At 44.0% G+C, this 18771-nt stretch overlaps 1 protein-coding gene and 1 long non-coding RNA gene across 3 annotated transcripts in view; one reads left to right on the top strand and one right to left on the bottom strand.

The window, feature by feature from the left end:
- The window catches only part of myo10l3 (myosin X, like 3), a 60441-nt gene that overhangs the window by 2788 nt on the left and 38882 nt on the right, over positions 1–18771 (bottom strand). For both annotated transcript variants that reach the window (XM_046054823.1, XM_046054822.1), the window contains 20 exons: positions 15678–15758; positions 13567–13691; positions 13248–13362; positions 10232–10338; positions 8071–8502; positions 7923–7953; positions 6959–7786; positions 5278–5401; positions 4771–5014; positions 4533–4628; positions 4232–4325; positions 3042–3097; positions 2806–2948; positions 2449–2643; positions 2135–2292; positions 1485–1608; positions 906–1203; positions 582–789; positions 328–464; positions 37–160 (listed from right to left, as the gene is read on the bottom strand). In XM_046054823.1, coding sequence (XP_045910779.1) covers positions 37–160; positions 328–464; positions 582–789; positions 906–1203; positions 1485–1608; positions 2135–2292; positions 2449–2643; positions 2806–2948; positions 3042–3097; positions 4232–4325; positions 4533–4628; positions 4771–5014; positions 5278–5401; positions 6959–7786; positions 7923–7953; positions 8071–8502; positions 10232–10338; positions 13248–13362; positions 13567–13691; positions 15678–15758 — 3720 coding nt within the window. The remainder of the gene's footprint in view (positions 1–36; positions 161–327; positions 465–581; positions 790–905; positions 1204–1484; positions 1609–2134; positions 2293–2448; positions 2644–2805; positions 2949–3041; positions 3098–4231; positions 4326–4532; positions 4629–4770; positions 5015–5277; positions 5402–6958; positions 7787–7922; positions 7954–8070; positions 8503–10231; positions 10339–13247; positions 13363–13566; positions 13692–15677; positions 15759–18771) is intronic.
- On the top strand, positions 15933–17259 carry LOC123974266. Its single transcript, XR_006825800.1, has 2 exons — positions 15933–16029; positions 16267–17259. It is a non-coding gene; the product is annotated as an uncharacterized LOC123974266 (long non-coding RNA).

Raw genomic sequence — 18771 nt, 5'->3', positions numbered from 1 at the left:
AAAAGACTCTCGAATAAAGTGGAACACGAGGAGTACCTGCTCAAACATGAATGCAAACTCCACTCCTTCTTTAGGCATGCTCTCCACATCCAGGAAGCAGTAGAGTTTAAAATAGAGTTTCCATTGGCCGTCATCTTCACCTTCCTCACTGCCAGCCAGTCTGGTGGGAAAGCCACAAGCCTGTCACTTCCATATCTGTATTTTGGTCCTTTTTTTGTCATTATCAACTGGTGTACTTATGTTCTATGTAACGGGACCTTGAATTAATAATAATATTATCAAATATAGGTTGGGACAGAAAGTAACCCATCATCATGTATAACATACCTTTCAAATTTGGCCAAAACATCAGCCACAAGAACCCTGCTTTCCACAGCCCGGTCAATAGTGTTATTGTGTTCAAAGAGTGCAAACATGTTTCTGCTGTCCTCCATTGCCAGACCTCTGATAAGCTTTTCCACCACCTGGACAAAACCATGGAAGAAGACAAAATATCTGTATTTGTGCACATAAAAAGTAACAACAGTGATATCTTGGAGAGGGATAGATATCCTGAGTAGCAATGACTACAGTTTGCTCACCTCTCCAGCGGTGGTGTGTGAGTTGATGGAGATCTTGCAAGAGCCCCCTCCATGGCAGTAGACCGTGGTGGTCATTTCCTGTCTGGTAAGCAGCGCCATGATTTCCTCCTGAGAGGGAACAAACTCTCTGGCCTTGGTTTTCTTCAGGGACTCGCCGATGAAATGGGCGAACATTTCAATCTCAGTGCCGGGGAACAGCTCCTTAATCCTGTAAAACACCCAAAGACACAAAGACGGTGAACTAGAAGTTTCAATCTGTTGTAATCTGCGATCGTGGGATTGTTACGGGTCGATGGATGCATGTGTCCAAAAATAGACCTGTACCTTTTGAGGTGAAACTTGAGGTAGCGCAGGATGCCTCGACTGGGAAGGAATGTGCAGCTCATGCAGGACAGGAGATGCCAGTGGGCGCGATTGGCAGGACTGTTGGGGTGCGGGACGTGATTGGTTTGTTTGATCAGCTGACAGTAGACCTCATCTCTCAATGGCCTCAAGTCTTGACAGGTCTGTAGGATTCCCTGGATGATTGGAACGGGGTCCGACACTGCCTCCATCTCCTGCAGCGAGTTGAAAATCTTCACGGCCTCGTCCTGCAGGCTCGTATAACCCTTTTCCTTTTGCACTGGGAGAGTAAGACAGAGAGGAGATTTTAATCCCAGCCCAACCAGTACAATTAGTTCTGTTCTCTATTATATTATTTCATGAAAATAATGAAGCCTGTAGTGTTTTTCTCTAGCCAGTGTAGCTTTTATGTTATAGAACTGATCTTCCACTACTTGATGAAGGGAAATAAACAGATAAATGCATGTATTTTAAAAAATGTGAATGCAAATAGTGTATCTCATTTTGTCCTAAATCAACAGCAATAGCTTGGAAACAGTAGCTGCAGGCCAGAAAACTCACAGTGGATGCTAACATCTCCGTAGGGCAGAGGTAAAAGAGGGGAGTGCAAAGGATGCTGGGTATATCTCAGGATGGGGTTCCTCCAGTATGTCTGCTCCACAGCCTCCACATTCAAACTGCTCTCCTGGACAGACAGAAAATTGGATCAGTGATCTTAAAGTAAAGTGGACATGAATTACCTTTACAACGAAGTAGAGCATTTTTAAAAAGGCAGAAGTTTGTTAAGTGAGTTAATCAAGTCAGTTTAGGAAAAACAACAGAATAGCAATATCAGAGATGGAAAATATGACTGCAGTGAAGCTTGGAAACAGTTTTATGTGAGGAAAAGAGGTTAACAAAAGTATTTAGAAGTAAACAAAGCCAAGACTCAAAGATCACGGCACACACTTTGTGAGTACAAGTACCTCACTTTACTACAGTGTGTGTCCCTGCCAAAGGTTTGCATGACTGAAAAGAATTGGAGTTAAAATAATGTCAATGCCCATATGTTAATAAAATGTCATGCACCATTATTTATGAAATTATTAGCACAATTAGTGAGCACAGCTAGCATAAAAACTCATAGCCAGACATTGCACACAGACTGTTAGCATGACATTAGCAACCGAGCCAGAATAAAGGGAGAAACAGTCAAGTGAATCCTTTCGTACCTTGATGTCCCTGATGAGTTGTTGTGTTGGCGTTTCAATGGGAACTTTGCTGTCTATTGCTCCCTGTATGGCATTGGCCCACCGCATGGCTTCATTCAGCATTTTGGTGTAAAGACGGTACGAGTGTTTACGTCCATGGATGATTATATTCCAGTAACCTGGGTGAACAAGGCAGAAAGTAATTAGAGACAAGATATGTCCTTGGTAGAGCTTAAGACAACTTAACAAATCAGAAGTAAATTTACCTACAAAGTGCTTAAACTCATAAGTATATTTCCCTTGCTCAAGATGACTGAGAATGATTTTAAACTGACCAGTGTCTTTGAAGACCTTCTCATCTGGCTGCACCACAGAGCAGAGACTGTTGAGGACCAGAGTTCCCAGTTTAGAGGTGCTGCGCTCCGACGACTTGTAATAGTCCAGAGAATTAGTGGTGAGAACGAACCAGCGCTTCTTCAGCTTCAGAGAAGTGCTTTTGGCTCCAGACTTCATTTCTTTATGTAGCCAGCCTGAGAGACAATAAATTAATAATTTAAACTATTCTTAGAAATTATGTTTCCCTTTAAATATTAATAATATTTCCTTCTTTGAAACAAATACAACATCTATTTTGGAGCTAACCAAAGGTATCCTACTGCATACATGAAGTGAAGAGTGTGTGTCTGACTGACCTCTGACTAAGAACTCCTGTCCATCAACTCTGGAGTCTCCCTTGGATTTCTGCAGAAGGCCGATCCAGTGGTGCATCTCCTCTGGTGTGTCTGTGTTGCAGTGGATCACCCGGTTAGCCGTGATGATCACAAACGAGTTTGGTCTGCGAAACAAAAGACATCACACATCCGTTGTTATACTATGAATTTAGACTGTAGTTTAAAAACACCTTTAGGGTTAACTGGCCATTCCTCACCTGTCGGGGTTGTCTGATGCACAAACAGAATCAATCAAGCCCACATCTAGTGTGCCCTGGAAAGAGAAAGAGGGGTGAATTTAAATCATTTTGTTAGATGTTCGTCCACAGTTCGTACATATTCTCCTTGGTGGGTTTTCCCTTAAGCGACACTCAACTTTCTGGAGTTGCAAAATAAGCTGTATTACATTTCCATGATTGGAACTGACCTAGCTAACATACCCTGATGGATTAAAACTCCAAGCACTTTTATTTTAAGAGTGATATTCACTTAAAAATACTGTTTGGTCAGGGCGCCCTAATGCCCTTGTGGTTTAAGGCCTTGACCATGAACTGTATCATCCCTGCTTGAGTACTTTGCTGCATGTCATACCCCATCTCTCTCTCCCCTAATTTCCAGTCATCTCTCTAATAAAAGGCAAAAACACCCCAAAAGTACTTGGTGTCAATGAGATATAGAAAAAGGTATATTTGGCATAGTGGATTCTTAAGGATTAAGGTGAGAAGCTGAAAGGGGTTCCAAAGGGGTTGGGGTTGTTGGGACAAAAAGACGAGGGTTTGCTTGAAACAATGTATTTTGTACAACATGTCGTCCGACCAAATCTGAAGGCAAATGTGTGCAGGACAGTCTCTCCCCGAATCCATTTATGGTGTTGCACTTGTTCGCACATATGAAAAGTGAACTCTGCACACCTGGCCAATTTGTTGGATTGTCGGTTTTGGAAAGTTACAAAAAAAGATTCAGTCCCCAAATTCCAATGTCAGAAAGATGTGGGTGTGAGGGGTTTTCAGACGCCATTCATCCATCTGACAAGCTCTCCGTTTTAAGCATACTGACCCCTTAAGAACGTTGAATGAAGGAAGTAAACAGGTGTTTATAGTTGTTTTAGTTATGTATAGTTGTATAATAAGTTAATTATACCCTCTATATTGTAAGCTTCTGTCTATGTAATGTTTCTGGCTGATTTAAGTTCTAAATTAAATCAAATTCTATTACCTACACTGCAATCGTTTAACATCCATAAAACTGAACAATGACACACCAGTGTGTGTATTCTGCTTCTTCTGCTCACATTACTCCATGACCCAAATCTGGACTATCATACTACAGCTGATTCAGTTACACACTCCATCATTAAAATGGAGTTGAGGCTGGGGCCCGGGCAGTAGAGAGGTAAAACAGCACTAACCACTGCATTCTTTGGGTTGGCCTGTTCATGGTGCATCTCCATGAGCTGCTCCGGGCTGGCGCTGTGGACCCGACTCAGCACGCTGAACCAACCACTGGATGGGGTCAGAGGGAGTTGAGAAAGTAAAAGTCAGCAAACATGTAATTGAAAATTACACCGTGGACTTCCACTGGCAACCACAAGGGGGAACTTTATTTCTACACATCACTTTGACATAGAGATGATGACAAAGTAAAACAGCACATATGAAACAGCCATGGTTAAGTTGAAGATTTCTATAGAATTTATGGATATAATGTACCTGGCATCTTCTGGGGACTCTGCATAGATGTGGTAGGTCCTCTCCTCTGTCACAATATTTAGAGCATTTTCCTTCTCATGATTGTCCACTATATCCCTAAAGAAATACCAAGTAGACCAAAACTTAGTGAACCATATATTCCTGTTTCTTTTGAGCAGTAATAATTAGACCCCCAAAATGAGCGAACAAAAGTAAAAAACATGATTTTTAACCCCAGTGACTGAGACCAGGGTCTTACTTGGCTGTGCGGATATCGATGGTTCCTTTCAGTTTCTCTTCACTGTCATTTTCAAAGTACATGAGCTTCGACTCCCGCAGAACAAACCAGCGCATCTTCCAGTTGCGCCGAGACAAGGTGGACATGCCGCCTCCTTTCTTGTAAAGCCAACCGGATTTGACTGAGTCCTGCTTGGCTCGAAACCACATGAAGGTCTCGTCCTTCAGGACACACCACCGACGACGCCAGGGGATCATCAGACCGCCTGAAAGAGGGAAAGGCGCGATGGGAGAGGTAAAAACAGACACATTAAACGCCTCCCACCAACAACCATACACATATGCATGAATTTCTAGAAACAACACACATAATCCATGTACAACAATAGACTGTATTTAAAAAAAAACACAAATAGTAGTAATGTAAAAACAAAGAAAGCCTTTTTCTATGACAACCATACAAACTGTCTTCATCTGGGCATAAATTATCTGCATGCCTGCTGGGCAGTGATTTGGTAAAGCTACTCACTCTTCATGTAGAGGTAGCCGTGGAAGTATGGAGGCCCGCCGCCATTCAGCAGATTCACTCTCCCGTTGGAAACTTCCTCATCTGTGTCCACGTAGCCATCATTGTCCTCGTCACTGTCAATGAACTGAAACACAAACACCAGCATTTATGATGACAGTCCTTCATGAGAACACTTGGAGGTCACTTTCATGGTATAAATGATAAACAACAGAAAAAGAAGGTGATTTTATAAGCAATTTACACAAGCAACAAATGTAACACATATTTAAAAATTAAACAATGAACATTTGTAATGTTATTTCAAGAAAGAACAGGTTGTTCTTTTCATTTTCTGAAGTCAGAAAAAACAGGAAGTCTTCATTTTGCAAAGTCTGTTCTTAAATCAGTGCCCAAAAACCACCCGGCCTTGTTGTTACTTATATCGTTAATCAACCTCAGCATACAACCGGCATATACACACCCACACACACCCTCTGCCTCCTTTCCCTTTGACATTTTGCTGATCTGACAGTATTAGGTCTGAGCTCTTTGCCTGACTCGCAGTATCTGGGAATAGATTCACATGCTTATCAGCAGAGCCAACACAAATAATTGCAACACCCGTTCACTGTGATTCTAACATGAGCAGAGCCTTTTCGTATGGTAAGACAGGATTCAGGCTAGCACACATGCAAACTGAATATTGGGTATGCAGTTTAGGTGTCTGTTCGATGCGTGGGAAGAATAATATATCCAGCGGAAGTGTCGGTGTGTCAATTTGGAGCCGAAATGAACTTTAAAAGGACTGAATTTTTCAATTCAACTGCAATTCAAATTACTTTTTTTGGTAAACATAACATTGAATTTTTCCCAAAGGCAATGCTTGTTTTGGCTAAATTTAAAAAAAAATCTACTTCTGCTGGACCTCTGGATTACATTTGCAGCATTTGACAGAAATTGGGGGTGGTGGTGCAATGGATAAAACGCCTGCCTTTGCTGTGAGAGACCCGGGTTCAATCCCCCACTGTGACCATCCACCATTGTGTCAAGAGACTGAAATGCAATTTATACTTCTGCGTCAAATCGACGATGTAGTGACGTGCACCTTCTCAAAAATGTAACTACACGTCAAGTCGACGTGGACCGTAAGCTCTGTGATTGGTCGGCTGGGTAGCCTCGCAATGCCTCCGAGCTGACCGGAAGTACCCCGCGCTTTGAAGTAACATTTACTAGCGGCCAAAACAGCAGCTGTAACACAGTGAATCAATATATTTGACTGTCACAACCCGAGCGAAATGACTCGTTTCGCTATCAGAATGTGATCCATTCGGTCGGTAACATCTAAAAAGGCTACACCAGCCGCACGTATACAATTTTACCCCCATTTACGTTAGCGGAGTGCTAAACAGGAAGTTAGCTTGCTCGGCCGGCAAAAGTCAACACAGTGGACGCTGTAGCGCTACTAGCGTGTTGGGGTGTAATTGCAGAATGCCGACAGACCTACGCACAAGTATAAATGCATGGCTACGTGCGTAGCCTACGGCGTAGGTACGCACGTAGACCCTACGCAGGAGTATAAATGGGCCTTAACCCCTAATTGCTCCAGAGGTGTGCGCCATCTGACATAAATAGCAATTGTAAGTCGTGATAAAAGCGTCAGCTAAATGAATAAATGTCAGTAAAGCACAGTGTCAGTTCTCACCGAGTCCGAGCTGCCTCTGAAGGAGTCCAGGCTGTTTTGGGTGCAGGAGGATTTTCGCAACACCTCCTCGTCTGTGATATGACCATCATTGGTGCTAGCACCTGAGCTCCCATGAGCCTCTTCAAACTCCTCCTGGTCGTAGTCAGACTCGGTGTCTGGCAGGTTTGAGGGTGCCGTCTCCACGCTCACATGCTCAAAGTCTGACCCCCTGCTGGCCCTCTGACACAGCAGCCTCTCTCCGTTGGTGGTGACCGTTGGCGGAGGAGGTGTGGAGCTGTGGGAGTCTGTGAGATTAGGGGCATGACTCAGTCCGTTGGGGGTAAGTGGGGAGAGCTTTGCTGGTGCAGGAGAGGAGGCAGAGGAGGGGGTGACCACTAGTCCTTCTGCAAAGGCAGGCGGAGGAGGGGGAATACTTTGGAATACTTCCTTGTCCAGAGGAACCACAGCAGGAGGAGGGAAGTCAGGCAAAGGAACGCACTCGTCCTCAGCGTGGAAACCCTCATCAACCTCCTCCTCGGCCAGAGGGGCAGTAGATTCAGTCGGGTCGTGGAGGTTCTCCTCACTTGAAAGGGAAGGCTCTAAACCACCAAAGTCCAAGAGCTCTAGAAACTCAGTAGCCACACGGGAGGCTTCCTTCTCCAGTCTATAGATCTCAGCGTCCCTCATCTGCCGCAGCTCCTCATGGGAGACATCTCCGAGAAGGGACACGCCGTCTTCCTGCTGCTTCTGCAGGCGCTCGATCTCCCTCTCCAGCCGCAGGATCTCCTCCATCTGACGGCTCTCCTCCTCAGAGGTGTGACTATAGGACAGAGTTTGAGCAAGCTCCTTCTGTAGATGGGAGACATAGAGAGCAAATTTAAATACTTCATGCCACCACGTTCACACCTCATAATGTGTTTTGTTACATGAATAAGATTTTTGACACTGTGCTTTATGAATTTATGGTTTATTAAAAAGAAATTACCTTCTGACAAACACCATTTACCAGAGAGTTCCTGAAAACAAAATTTAAAAAACATTTGGAGTTACAAATGTGCACAATGAGGAATGATCTATGTCATCTGATATGAATAAGCACATCTTAAACCTATCACAAAAGTGAATTACACTACCTTTTCTCGTCTGCTTTAGCTGCCATATCCTCTTCCTCATTTATCAGTTTCAGCTGCTCCTCCCTCATCGACTCCTCCTCTTCCTGCCTCTTCTTCTTCTCCTCGTCCATCAGCCTTTGTCTCTCCTCCTCCTCCCTCTTTCTCTTCTCCACCTCCTCCTGCTGTCTCCTCTCTTCCTCCATTCTCCTCCTCTCCTCCTCTACTCGCCTTCTCTGCTCTTCCTCTTCTCTCCTCCTCCTCCTCTCCTCCTCTTCTCGCTTCTGTTTCTCCTCCTTGAGCTGGCGATGGAGGGATCGGGCCAGCTGTCCTCTGTGATGTTTCTGCAGGATGATGGTGGCCAAACGCAGGCGCAGAAAGACGCGTCTCCAAAAGTGAGCGCGGTAGTTCTTCTGGATGGTGACAACGCTGGACAGAACCCTCTTATATTGTTTCCTGACGATCAAAACGCACACATTCGTAGTCAGCATCAAGCACGGCCCGATATTTAATCAAACATTATCTGACGACATTGTGTGTCACCACAGACATGTTTGTGATGTTGTACAGCCTTACCCCCTACCCCACCCCTGTCACTGGCACTCTCTGTTTAAATAAACACGCTGGTAAAAAGGCCTGTGCATTGTGAATTGTGCAGCGTTTAGAGTCTGATGGGCTTGTGCTGTTCCATTGTGGCCGTGTGGGCTGCTGTGTTTAGCCCAGTGACTAAGCCCCATCACCCACACAATGCACATGCATTGAATACACACACATATAAACACACACTCACACACGTTCACTTGCAAAGGACCACACACACTGTTCTGACCCTTAGCCTGCCCTAGTTTCCACAGTAATCACTCCATGGCCTCTGACTGGTCTCTGGACAGAGATAATGTTACATATAATAATACAAAGGTTTTACTTGTGTCTTCAAGGAACTTCCCTAGCCTCTGTCTTTAGTATGAGCAGCTCTGAAGGGAAGGGAACTCACAACCTGAACGCTCTCATCAGTCCCATTATTCTCTCCTAACAAAGCCTTTCAGAGGACTGTATGTGGCCTTATATATTGCAGCACACAGGTGGAGCAAATCTAAATTACATGCCTAGGGGTGTCTGCATGCAAAGTTTTAAACCACCATAGTGATGGATGTCCTGTTGGACAGGCAGAGCGGAGAGGTGGAAAGCTTGCTGCTCTAGCTGAAAAGACTGAGATTTATTCTTTGAAAAAAAACATCAATTGTACAGCTGACAGAGTACCAATTTAGTAAAACCTTGTTAATGATCACAGATAACTATGTCTGTCCAAGAGTGGTCTAACTAAGAGGCATATCCTGTACATCATTCCAGATCATAGTCTTTTCAAGATATACTAGTTTAGTGAATGAGACACTGTAACATTCAGAGTAGAGTAGATAACTATAAACTTCTCCTTAAGTTGCTTTAAAGTTGTTAAAATCCTCTTATACCTTACTATCTGAAGCTGAAGGATGTTTACACAAGTGAAATATTCGTTTCAAAGACTGTGTTTTTATGGCTGCACCATTAAATCATATGGAAATATTCTAGATGTCTTGTACATCATTTTATACACATTTCTCCAACTGCGAGAGAACCAGAGAAAGCTTCACACTGTTGAACACTTGTACTCACTTTATTAGTGAAGTTTTGTTACTCAGACCTCCAAGAGTTTATTTTACAGATTAATAATACATGATGAGGGTCTGAGGACTGAAACGTCATTAAGAAAGTGAGCACAAGTGATCCAGTCTATAAGACTTTCTGGCGTGACACATTTCTCCAAAATTCTGCATGACATATTTGGTATCTTTGCAAACTCTGGGATCTCGAATAGAATAACAAAAAAAGTTATGTGGATTTGAACGATGCACAGCACGAGTTTGTGCTGACTAACCCGCAGACAAGTCAGCAAGTTTTAAAAGGTCCATGATGAAATAACTGTACACCTTTATTGCACTAGAGAATCTGCAAAGTAACTTCTGCACTGCTACTGTGTATAAACCCACACAACACACACACAAACAAAAAGGTAAACACATGTGCAAAGGCATGTGCATATGTACCTCCCCCCAACAGGCTGTACACCTTTACAAAACAAACACTGACACAACTGTCGCCACCGCTCTGCCCTCCACCCTCCACCCCTCCACCACACTCCACTCACCTTGCCACATAGCTGAGGATGTGGGCGCGGATCACCATGCCAGCCCTGCGCCGCACCTCCTCCCTCTCCTTCTCCAGCCTTTGCTCCAGGGCCTCCTTCAGAAACACCTGCGGGACAAGCAGCGCCACGGCCGACAGGGAACGATAGAGACAGAGAGACACAGAGAGGGAGGTTGGGAAGGGGTGGAAGGAAACAGGATGGGTTAGATCCTCTTCTTGGTAAGGCTGCAAAAGAGGGCCACACAGAGATGTGAAGGGCCCCTGTTGTCTGTTGGCAGCACCCTGTGCCCACTGCAGAGGAAGCTGTGGTGCAGCTGAGGCTAACGGGCTAGCTGCTCTTCCTGACTGCAGAACAGAACAGAGGGGAAAACTGGCAACAGGACTGCGGTGTTGCTGCTAATGCCGCTGCTGCAGAGCCTCATTGTGTTCAGGCGTCCTGTCTGATCGTTTCCCTACTGCTGCTGCTGCTGCTGCTGCTGCTGCTACTGCTGCGTTGGTAGCTCTACTGACGTGCACAGGCAGAGAGGCACAGAGCGTGAGGGGAGGGGAGAGGTAGGGAGAGGAGGGATGGAGGGATGAGGGGGAGGGATGCTGGCTGGTGTCCAGATAGAAAGCCACACCCCTCCTTGCTCTTATGAAGGAAGGAGAAAGTTTATTTAACCCTTCCCTCACTCCTGGAGACTTTTTAAAAAGTTGGTACTGTCTCCATGGGACATCCAACAGCCTGCATCTCCTCCAAGACTAAAATGCTTATGGGAAATGAACATCTAGTATTAACATGACATTATAAAACATAATCAGATTCTGTCTGACCATGTTAGCAGGCTTGGAGAACCAACCAGCTGTGTATCTGGGTTTATGTGATAAAGCGATATCTGTCGCTTAACTGAGGGATCAACTGCTTCAGTAAGGGAGGGGAGACCTTTGAATGGCTGTATGTGTGTGTGTTTGTGTCCCAGATGTTCCACTAATCAAAGGATCCCCACAGCTGCAGCCCTACCCGCCTCTGTAAAGTCTGTGAAAGGAGGAAGCTTCCTCTTCGTCCACATCCTTCCCTCGTCTGTAAAACAAATGTCTCGCAAACACACACACACACACACACACACGCACACAATCCGTGCAATGTCACCCAAGCCCCTAATTCTGGGCACACACTTCCTGTGCACACAATCAGCACATATATAATTATACACAGATTGTTCCTCCAAAGGAAGCATAGCCCCTTTCTGTCTCTCAGCCCCCTTCCCACAACCCACACTACATTTCCCTGAGCCCAAAAACGCTACGCTGCCATCAAAAACATAAGCATGTGGACGGACTAGGCCACTCTGTGCATTTTGTGGGTCTTAATTTGAAAAACTAGACCTCTTTCTCAGTCTCTCTCTATGTATATACATTGTAAAGTAAAACAGTCATCAGCAGAGTCAGCCAAAGGTCAAAGTGTTGACCCTGGATGCATGCATATTGTAAGTTTTACCCACACAGAGGAAAAATACACACAGTGACTCCTGAAGTTTATACTGTGTGCATGTGTGAGAACTTTAATATACATAGGAATGTGCACATTAGTGGTTATGCACCAGTTATATATTCATTAAGAACCAACATGTGGTTCACATCAAACATTTTTGCTCGCGACATATATTTCAGCATGCCATGTGTGCAGCTGACACTATTCATATTGTGCCAGCCAAATGGGGTATTACAACAAAACTGTCCAAAAGGGAACCAACAGATTTGAAAAGTCTCATTTAAGTGCCACAGAGGAACCATAACTCAGAGTAGGACGTAACAGTGGGACAAATTCGGATTTTGCTGATTTCAGGAAAACCCATAAAGTGTTTTATTTATATTCTCTCTGCTGCTGCGTAGAGCCATCTATGCTTTGTTCAAAGTGAAGCAAAGAGGCTTTGCTGTCCAGATCAAACGAGTCATTAAAGGTTAATCATTCAGCGAGAGTGCAGAGAAAAAGAGAGGGATTTGTGTGGGGGAGTTTATGATTGCTGGAAACAAAGAGACAGAGAGAGAATAAGGGACAGAGAGGGAAAAGACAACTGAAAGATAAGCATCTGTGTTGCAACAGACTGTGACGACGTTCTTAAAGACAAATGCGCTTGAGGTGACTTTCCTTTAACCTCTGCAACGCATCACCACCGCCTCCAGATCATTCGCCTGGAGTTTAGTTTATTAAATCAACAGCTCAGTGAGTGTCGAGAGGCTAGCAATCTCTTCCAGCTACAATAAGGCTGCCTCAGGATTACCGTAAGCCCCCGCACTGGGTTATAGTTACAGTAACAGTTGCTGGTGTCAGGGTTTTTAGGAACAGCTATGTATCTCTGTGGTCGAGGAGTAGTAGATTGACCACAACCGGCCTGAGAAATCTTTGGAACATGAGTCACAGTCGGGGCAGTCCAAGCTGTGGCACACATTAACAGCTTGGGAATGACAGCAGCTTGACTTCTTGGGAAAGCATCAGTCCCAGAGGACACCACATTGAACTTGCAGACCAACGCATCTTTATGGAATGGTCTGTATCCCATAGATATTTCAAAAATATGCTTAAAAACAGGGATTTCTGACTTGCTGAACATGTTTTGAAGAGCTTGTAGGTGACTGATTTATGTAAAGCAGTCAATCATAAGACAATCGTAAACTGATATTTCACCTGATCCCTCAGCCTGCCCCACTGCATTCTCGTTTGCTTCGAACCTTCAAACCTTTACCTAAGTGTGTTTGTATGTATTCATCACATTGTGGGGACAAATAAGTATTCACACAGCCATATTATGGATACAGAAAGTTGTTCCCCACAAAGTAAAACATTACATTTAAGGTTGATAGTTAGGTTAAGGGTTGGGGCTAGGTTGGGGTAGTGGTTATGGTTACTGTGAGTATCCAGGTCATGAATGCAAGTAAGAGCAATGGCCTCCCAAGTGACAAAAACAAGTTTGGGCGTGTGTGTGCGTGTGTGCGTGCGTGTGTGTGTGTGTGTGTGTGTGTGTGTGTGTGTGCTCCACCTTTGTCTTCCCCAGTTGCCACTCTTTCATGGCTTTGTCATGAAGTGTGAGAAGCTCAGAACAGCTCTGCTTCTCATCTTCTGAGTGAATTTTGTTCATCAGGATCATTTTGTACCTGTGAAAACACACACACACACACACACTTACACATTTAGATAAACAGAACAGAACAGCAGAAGAAAAAAATCCTTATTTGGGATTTTAGCAGTCTTTGTACATGGGTGTTTTTTCTTTCGGTTGTCTAACATAATTCAACCACTTTTATGTGACTCATCAGCTTTGGTGTGTGCAGTGTTGTGTTTTTTTGTATTTTGCTGACCTGCTGTAGAAGTCCTTAAAGGTTCTACGGACAGGGAATCCAGCTCTGCGGATCTTCACAGTTTCCAGCATCCCAGAGTATCTCAACTGGTTCAGGACCACATCAGGATCAAACTGGTTGGCTTTCTGTAGATGACAAATAACATGAAAACTACAAACACCAAAATGCCTGTTCATTCCCCTCAAAGGATAACAACACTAACAGCTCTATGTTTGCTTGATTATGTTATTTTCCAGCAACAGCTGTGCACTGATAGTTGCCCTGCATACAGGCCTTGTTCAGCACAATTGATGTTGTGGTGATTATCTGTTAGTGGAAGATATGGGGCAGCTAAATGCTGGAGGCAAATATAATCCTCCACTGTTGCACCCGCACACCCATTCAAATGATCTTACTGCTGAGTCATGTTAAACTTGAACTAAAAAGTAAATTACCATGGTGAGCGCTATCATTTTACATTAACAATCAGGTTGCTGCAAAGAAAACATATGCCATCAGAGAGAAACCTGAACAGTGTTGAGCAAGCTGGTCGCCAACCTGGGGAGGCTTTTCTTTCTGGAATAATCAGCTGCATTGTTCACAACTCTGTGTGCAACCAATGATCCTCAAGGCTGCTTATCAGAAAAGGATCTGTGATGTCTGCCGCCTTACACCTCTACACAGGCTGCCTGGTTGCTCAAAGGGCCTACACGGAGGCCATTGTCACCCAGTGGACACACAGCGCTAGATAAGCCCCACACAGGACCAGCGCATTCCCCAAATGTGTCATTCTAATTACAGGCTAATGCTCATATGCATGGTAACAGACACACTTGAACACAAAGGCACTTGCACGCTTGCATGTGTTCATGTTCATAATCACACAGCCGCATAAATGTGCACCACTCTGGGCTCTGAACTCTGCTCTTTAGCAGAGGATTTAGGCAGCTGAAATAGGTATGGCGTGATGACTTGCTTGAGTGAAAACAAGCTGACCCTTCCCTCAGTGTCATTTTTTCCGAGGAGAGTGGATGCGTGTAAATTGCACAAATACATTGTGTGTGTGTGTGTGTGTGTGTGTGTGTGTGTGTGTGTGTGTGCGTGTGTGTGTGTGGGGGGGGTGTTCGCACGCATGCAATCCTAATAGAGGATTGTGCACACAATCCTGTCATTCTGCAAGATTAACAGAGGCACGGCTTGTTCCATCTTGACCAAACCGAGGCCAGGTGAGTGTGAGAGAGAGAACGGCAGGGAAATGTTCATGTTCATCTTTATTATCACTGAAAGACAGAAATTCAGTTGGCCTGCAGGTCCACACATAAAAACATTTTTTTTAAAGTTGCTATTATGCTGTCCACTTGCTAGAGAGAAAAAGGGTGAGAAGAAGACACTGCAGTTTACATGCTAATAAGTAAGCAAGAACGTGTGGAATGACACATAGGGAGTGGGAGGTAAGGAGCTGAGAGAAAAGGACAATCACCAAACTGTGTACATTAATAATTAACAGTCCCAGAGAGAATGCCACTGGATCACAGAGCTGCCAATTCTCTCTCTCACACAGAGAATAAAGAAACACACTATCACCAATACTCTACAACTATCCAATATCAGAAAATTGCATAAAAGTGTAGATTTTTGGAAGGGTTTACAGTTGTGTGGTAAAGAGTAATGGAGGAACAGAGGACTAGTAAATAAACATCCAGCTGGCTGCACCACGGCCCTTGTAGTCTTATCTTGGCATTCCAGTGACGCAGCCAGATCAGCGGAGGATCAGCCAAGCTGCTGCAGCTGGAGTGGCCAGCAGTGACCTCTGATCTCCGGTAAAAGGGATAAAGTGGTAGGAATGCGCTGGTACGCAGCCCTTTTATTTTAGGAAATACAATAAGAGTCTTTGCAGCAAATAGATATCAGGTTATTAGCAGTGAAAATTTGCAGCAAAAAACAAAACGAATAGTTACTTTTCAAGTGCAACATTTATATGACATTGCGGTAATGAGACTAAATATTAGCTTTGGGCAATAGGAGCTATGAATAGCATGAAGGAGGTTTAACTTTGCAGGCGCTGACCTTGACAAGACCTGGCAGGGATTCTGGCTCTTTTTTTTTTGTGCAATGAAATTTGCATGACCTACCTTGTCCATGTTTGGTTTGATGCAGCGTACAAAAAAGGGGTTGGAGGCACTTAGAGTAGCCATCAGGGAATGGAGAGAATCCTGAAACATATCAGCAACAAGACAGTGAAAATCAAGACAACAGGGAAGCGGGTTCTTCTGTTCAAATGTTTTCCTCCTTAATGTCTATTTATTTATGTACGTGCTTCTTACCTTGTCGACAATAAAAAGTACCAATCTAGACATGCCTCACTATTTGCTCAGTACTTTGTTTACTGTGTCTGTGTGTGTGTGTGTGTGTGTGTGTGTGTGTGTGTGTGTGTGTGTGTTTACAGGGCACCGGTGGAGGAAATATTAAGATCATTTACTTATAGTAAGTAAAAGTATCTATACCACAATCTGTCTATTTAGTCCAGTTAGATTATTTTCAACCCATTTGTGACAGAAAGTCTACGAAGTGACTCAAGCAATCAGATTAATGTATTGGAGTAATAATTAAAACACTTATCTCTAAAATGTTGTGAAATAAAAGTACCTTAAAATTATATTTAAGAACAATACTTGAGAGAATACTTGACTACTGTACTTTGATTTTCCACCACTTTTGCAGGACCCCTTATAGAAGAAATTTACAGACCCCGCTTAAGTAAAAGTACCATAAAACAACACGAAATGAAAATGTAAGTATTGTTGACAAAATGTATCAAAAATGTACAGATTAAATGTGTTACTTTCCATTGCTTAAAGAGTATTACTCAGTCCATATTTACCTTAACTCACACACACATAAACCCATGCGTATACACACAATCAGAGGACCCTTGAACTTCGCAGGCTATGTCAGACTCGCTCTCCTCAGACAGTCTGTCTCCAGCGAGGCCTGGACTGGCAGAGCAGAGCAGAGCATGATTGGCCCCTGGTTGGCCCCTCTCTGCCCAGCCATCAACCCTAATCCCTTGGCTTTACGAACTGCAGGCCAGGGCAGCCTGCCAAATCCTCCCCTGCTCCTTCTCTCCGCACTGCAGTTAGGACATGCTAAGCTGAGCCCTCCACTGTACCCGCTCCATCTCCACAAGCGCATTTTCCATACATCACCCATGATTCTCTGCAGATCAAATACACTGCATTCTCCTTCCCCCTCTGTGTCTCCTCCTTTTTCTCTGTGCCCCTCCCCCCAAGTTCTCACCATCCCAAGGAAATGAGCCAGAAGATAAGGGTTAAGTGATCAGAATATATGCAGCAACACATGGGAGACACTCGTTGTCTGTGTGATGACACAATCATACAATCATGAGCACTGAAATAGGAGTGATGGTTGGTTCATGGAAGCTTTGTTCTCACCCTGAACTGAGAGCTGACTGTGGGCTTGCGTCGGGCCGTGCCCATCTTTAGGGTCTCGTCTCCACTTCTGCTACCGACGCGCTCAAAGAGGTCGTAGATGAAGTCAAGCCTGCAGGCGCACAGTGCAGGACAGGGAAAATGATTGTAAAAGCTTGTATATGAACTCATATGAGTCATACAGGTGTGTGTTCAGCATGCAGGGGACAAGCATGTGCTGTGTTTACCTGCTGTCTTTCAGAATAAACAAAATGTCATCTCTGAAGGTGTCTCTGTTCTTCTCCAGGATCCCACGCACATCATAAAGCACCTAAGGTAGTAAGAACAGAGTGTGTTAACATTTGAGATTGAGTTACAGCTAAACATATCATTAAGACATTTTAAAATAATACATGGTGACACCTATTTATTGTTTTTATTGTCAGGGGTTCATGATGCCCAATCACAGAGATATTTGCTATTGTAACGTAAAGGAAAATTTTGAACTATGAATTGGTATATGAATGAACATAAGTATTGCAGCAAAAGGAGTAGCATTGTTATCACAGTACTTGCTAAATTGCTCTCAGAAGTTCCGTTGATTCAGACTATTTGTATGCAAAGGTGGTAATACAGACCGAAAATTTTAATGCTTCGATGTTTAATGTCAATATCCTGGAGGATCATTACCCAGACTGGGTGATTCATGTTTTCATGATGAGAACATTCACACCTATGTGCACAAAGTGACATGAGAGGGGACTGTAAATGCATATTTGAGTGCTAGGTTTTAACAAAGACCAGGGGGACGGGCTTTTGAAGTACAGCAGAGCGTGTGTGTGTTAATGCAGTCACCTGTTGAGTTCCATACGGCCTTCATCTTAGCAACACGGTACTCCTTTGCTCACCCTGACCGACAGCAATGCATTCAGAGTCTGTTTGTTTGCGTGTGTGAGAGTGTGTGTGTGTGTGTGTGTGTGTGTGTGTGTGTGTGTGTGTGTGTGTGTGTGTGTGTGTGTGTGTGCAAGAAATAGTATAAATAGAAATAATACCAAAATACATGCTGTAATCTAATCACAAATGCATTTGTGTACGTGTGAGCTTGTATTCACAGCTGTGTGTGTGTGTGTGTGTGTGTGTGTGTGTGTGTGTGTACTATAATCCAATAACAACCCCCATCCTCAAGCCCCAAGCCCCAAGCCTTCAGGCTCATGGGGAGCCATGAGATCCAAACTTGACAACACATGTATTTAGGAAATCTACGCTCCATTCCTCTCCCATTGGAATAGACGCACATACAAAAGGCCCTCTGTGTGTCAGGGTCAGTTAACTAAGACAGCTAACTAGGATGGTCTCATGATGGCACTGAGAAATGAGTTTGTCAAGAGGAATTGCACAGTTTGAAAGTAAAATCTTGCAGGTGGTGAGTGCGCGTTTCATGCACACAGTAAAAAGTCCATCTGCGACGCACATAACTGTTTATATTTGACCTCTGAGTTTACAAAGTGTGATGGGTTTTTTTTTTGTTCATGTCTGACAACGAGAGACTTCATTTAAATCGACTGCAATTCTCTGGCACCACAAGGATAATTATATCTGCAGGAGGATGCTACTCTTTCCCTCAACTGAACTCACGGCAGCGTTTCTGATAACAGAAGGAGCTTTCAGAGAGGCGACTAAACTCTCCAGAGACACACACTGAAGAGAGAGAGAGAGAGAGAGAGAGAGAGAGAGAGAGAAACAACTGGTTTGCCTGCTTGCCCTCTCTGGACCAAGTCATTACCATAGACATCCATGC

This window comes from Micropterus dolomieu, linkage group LG07 (assembly GCF_021292245.1).
Source record: "Micropterus dolomieu isolate WLL.071019.BEF.003 ecotype Adirondacks linkage group LG07, ASM2129224v1, whole genome shotgun sequence".
Classification (NCBI taxonomy): domain Eukaryota; kingdom Metazoa; phylum Chordata; class Actinopteri; order Centrarchiformes; family Centrarchidae; genus Micropterus; species Micropterus dolomieu.
The sequence above is the reverse complement of the archived record's forward strand: the minus strand, read 5'-3'. Positions and strand labels throughout refer to the sequence as shown.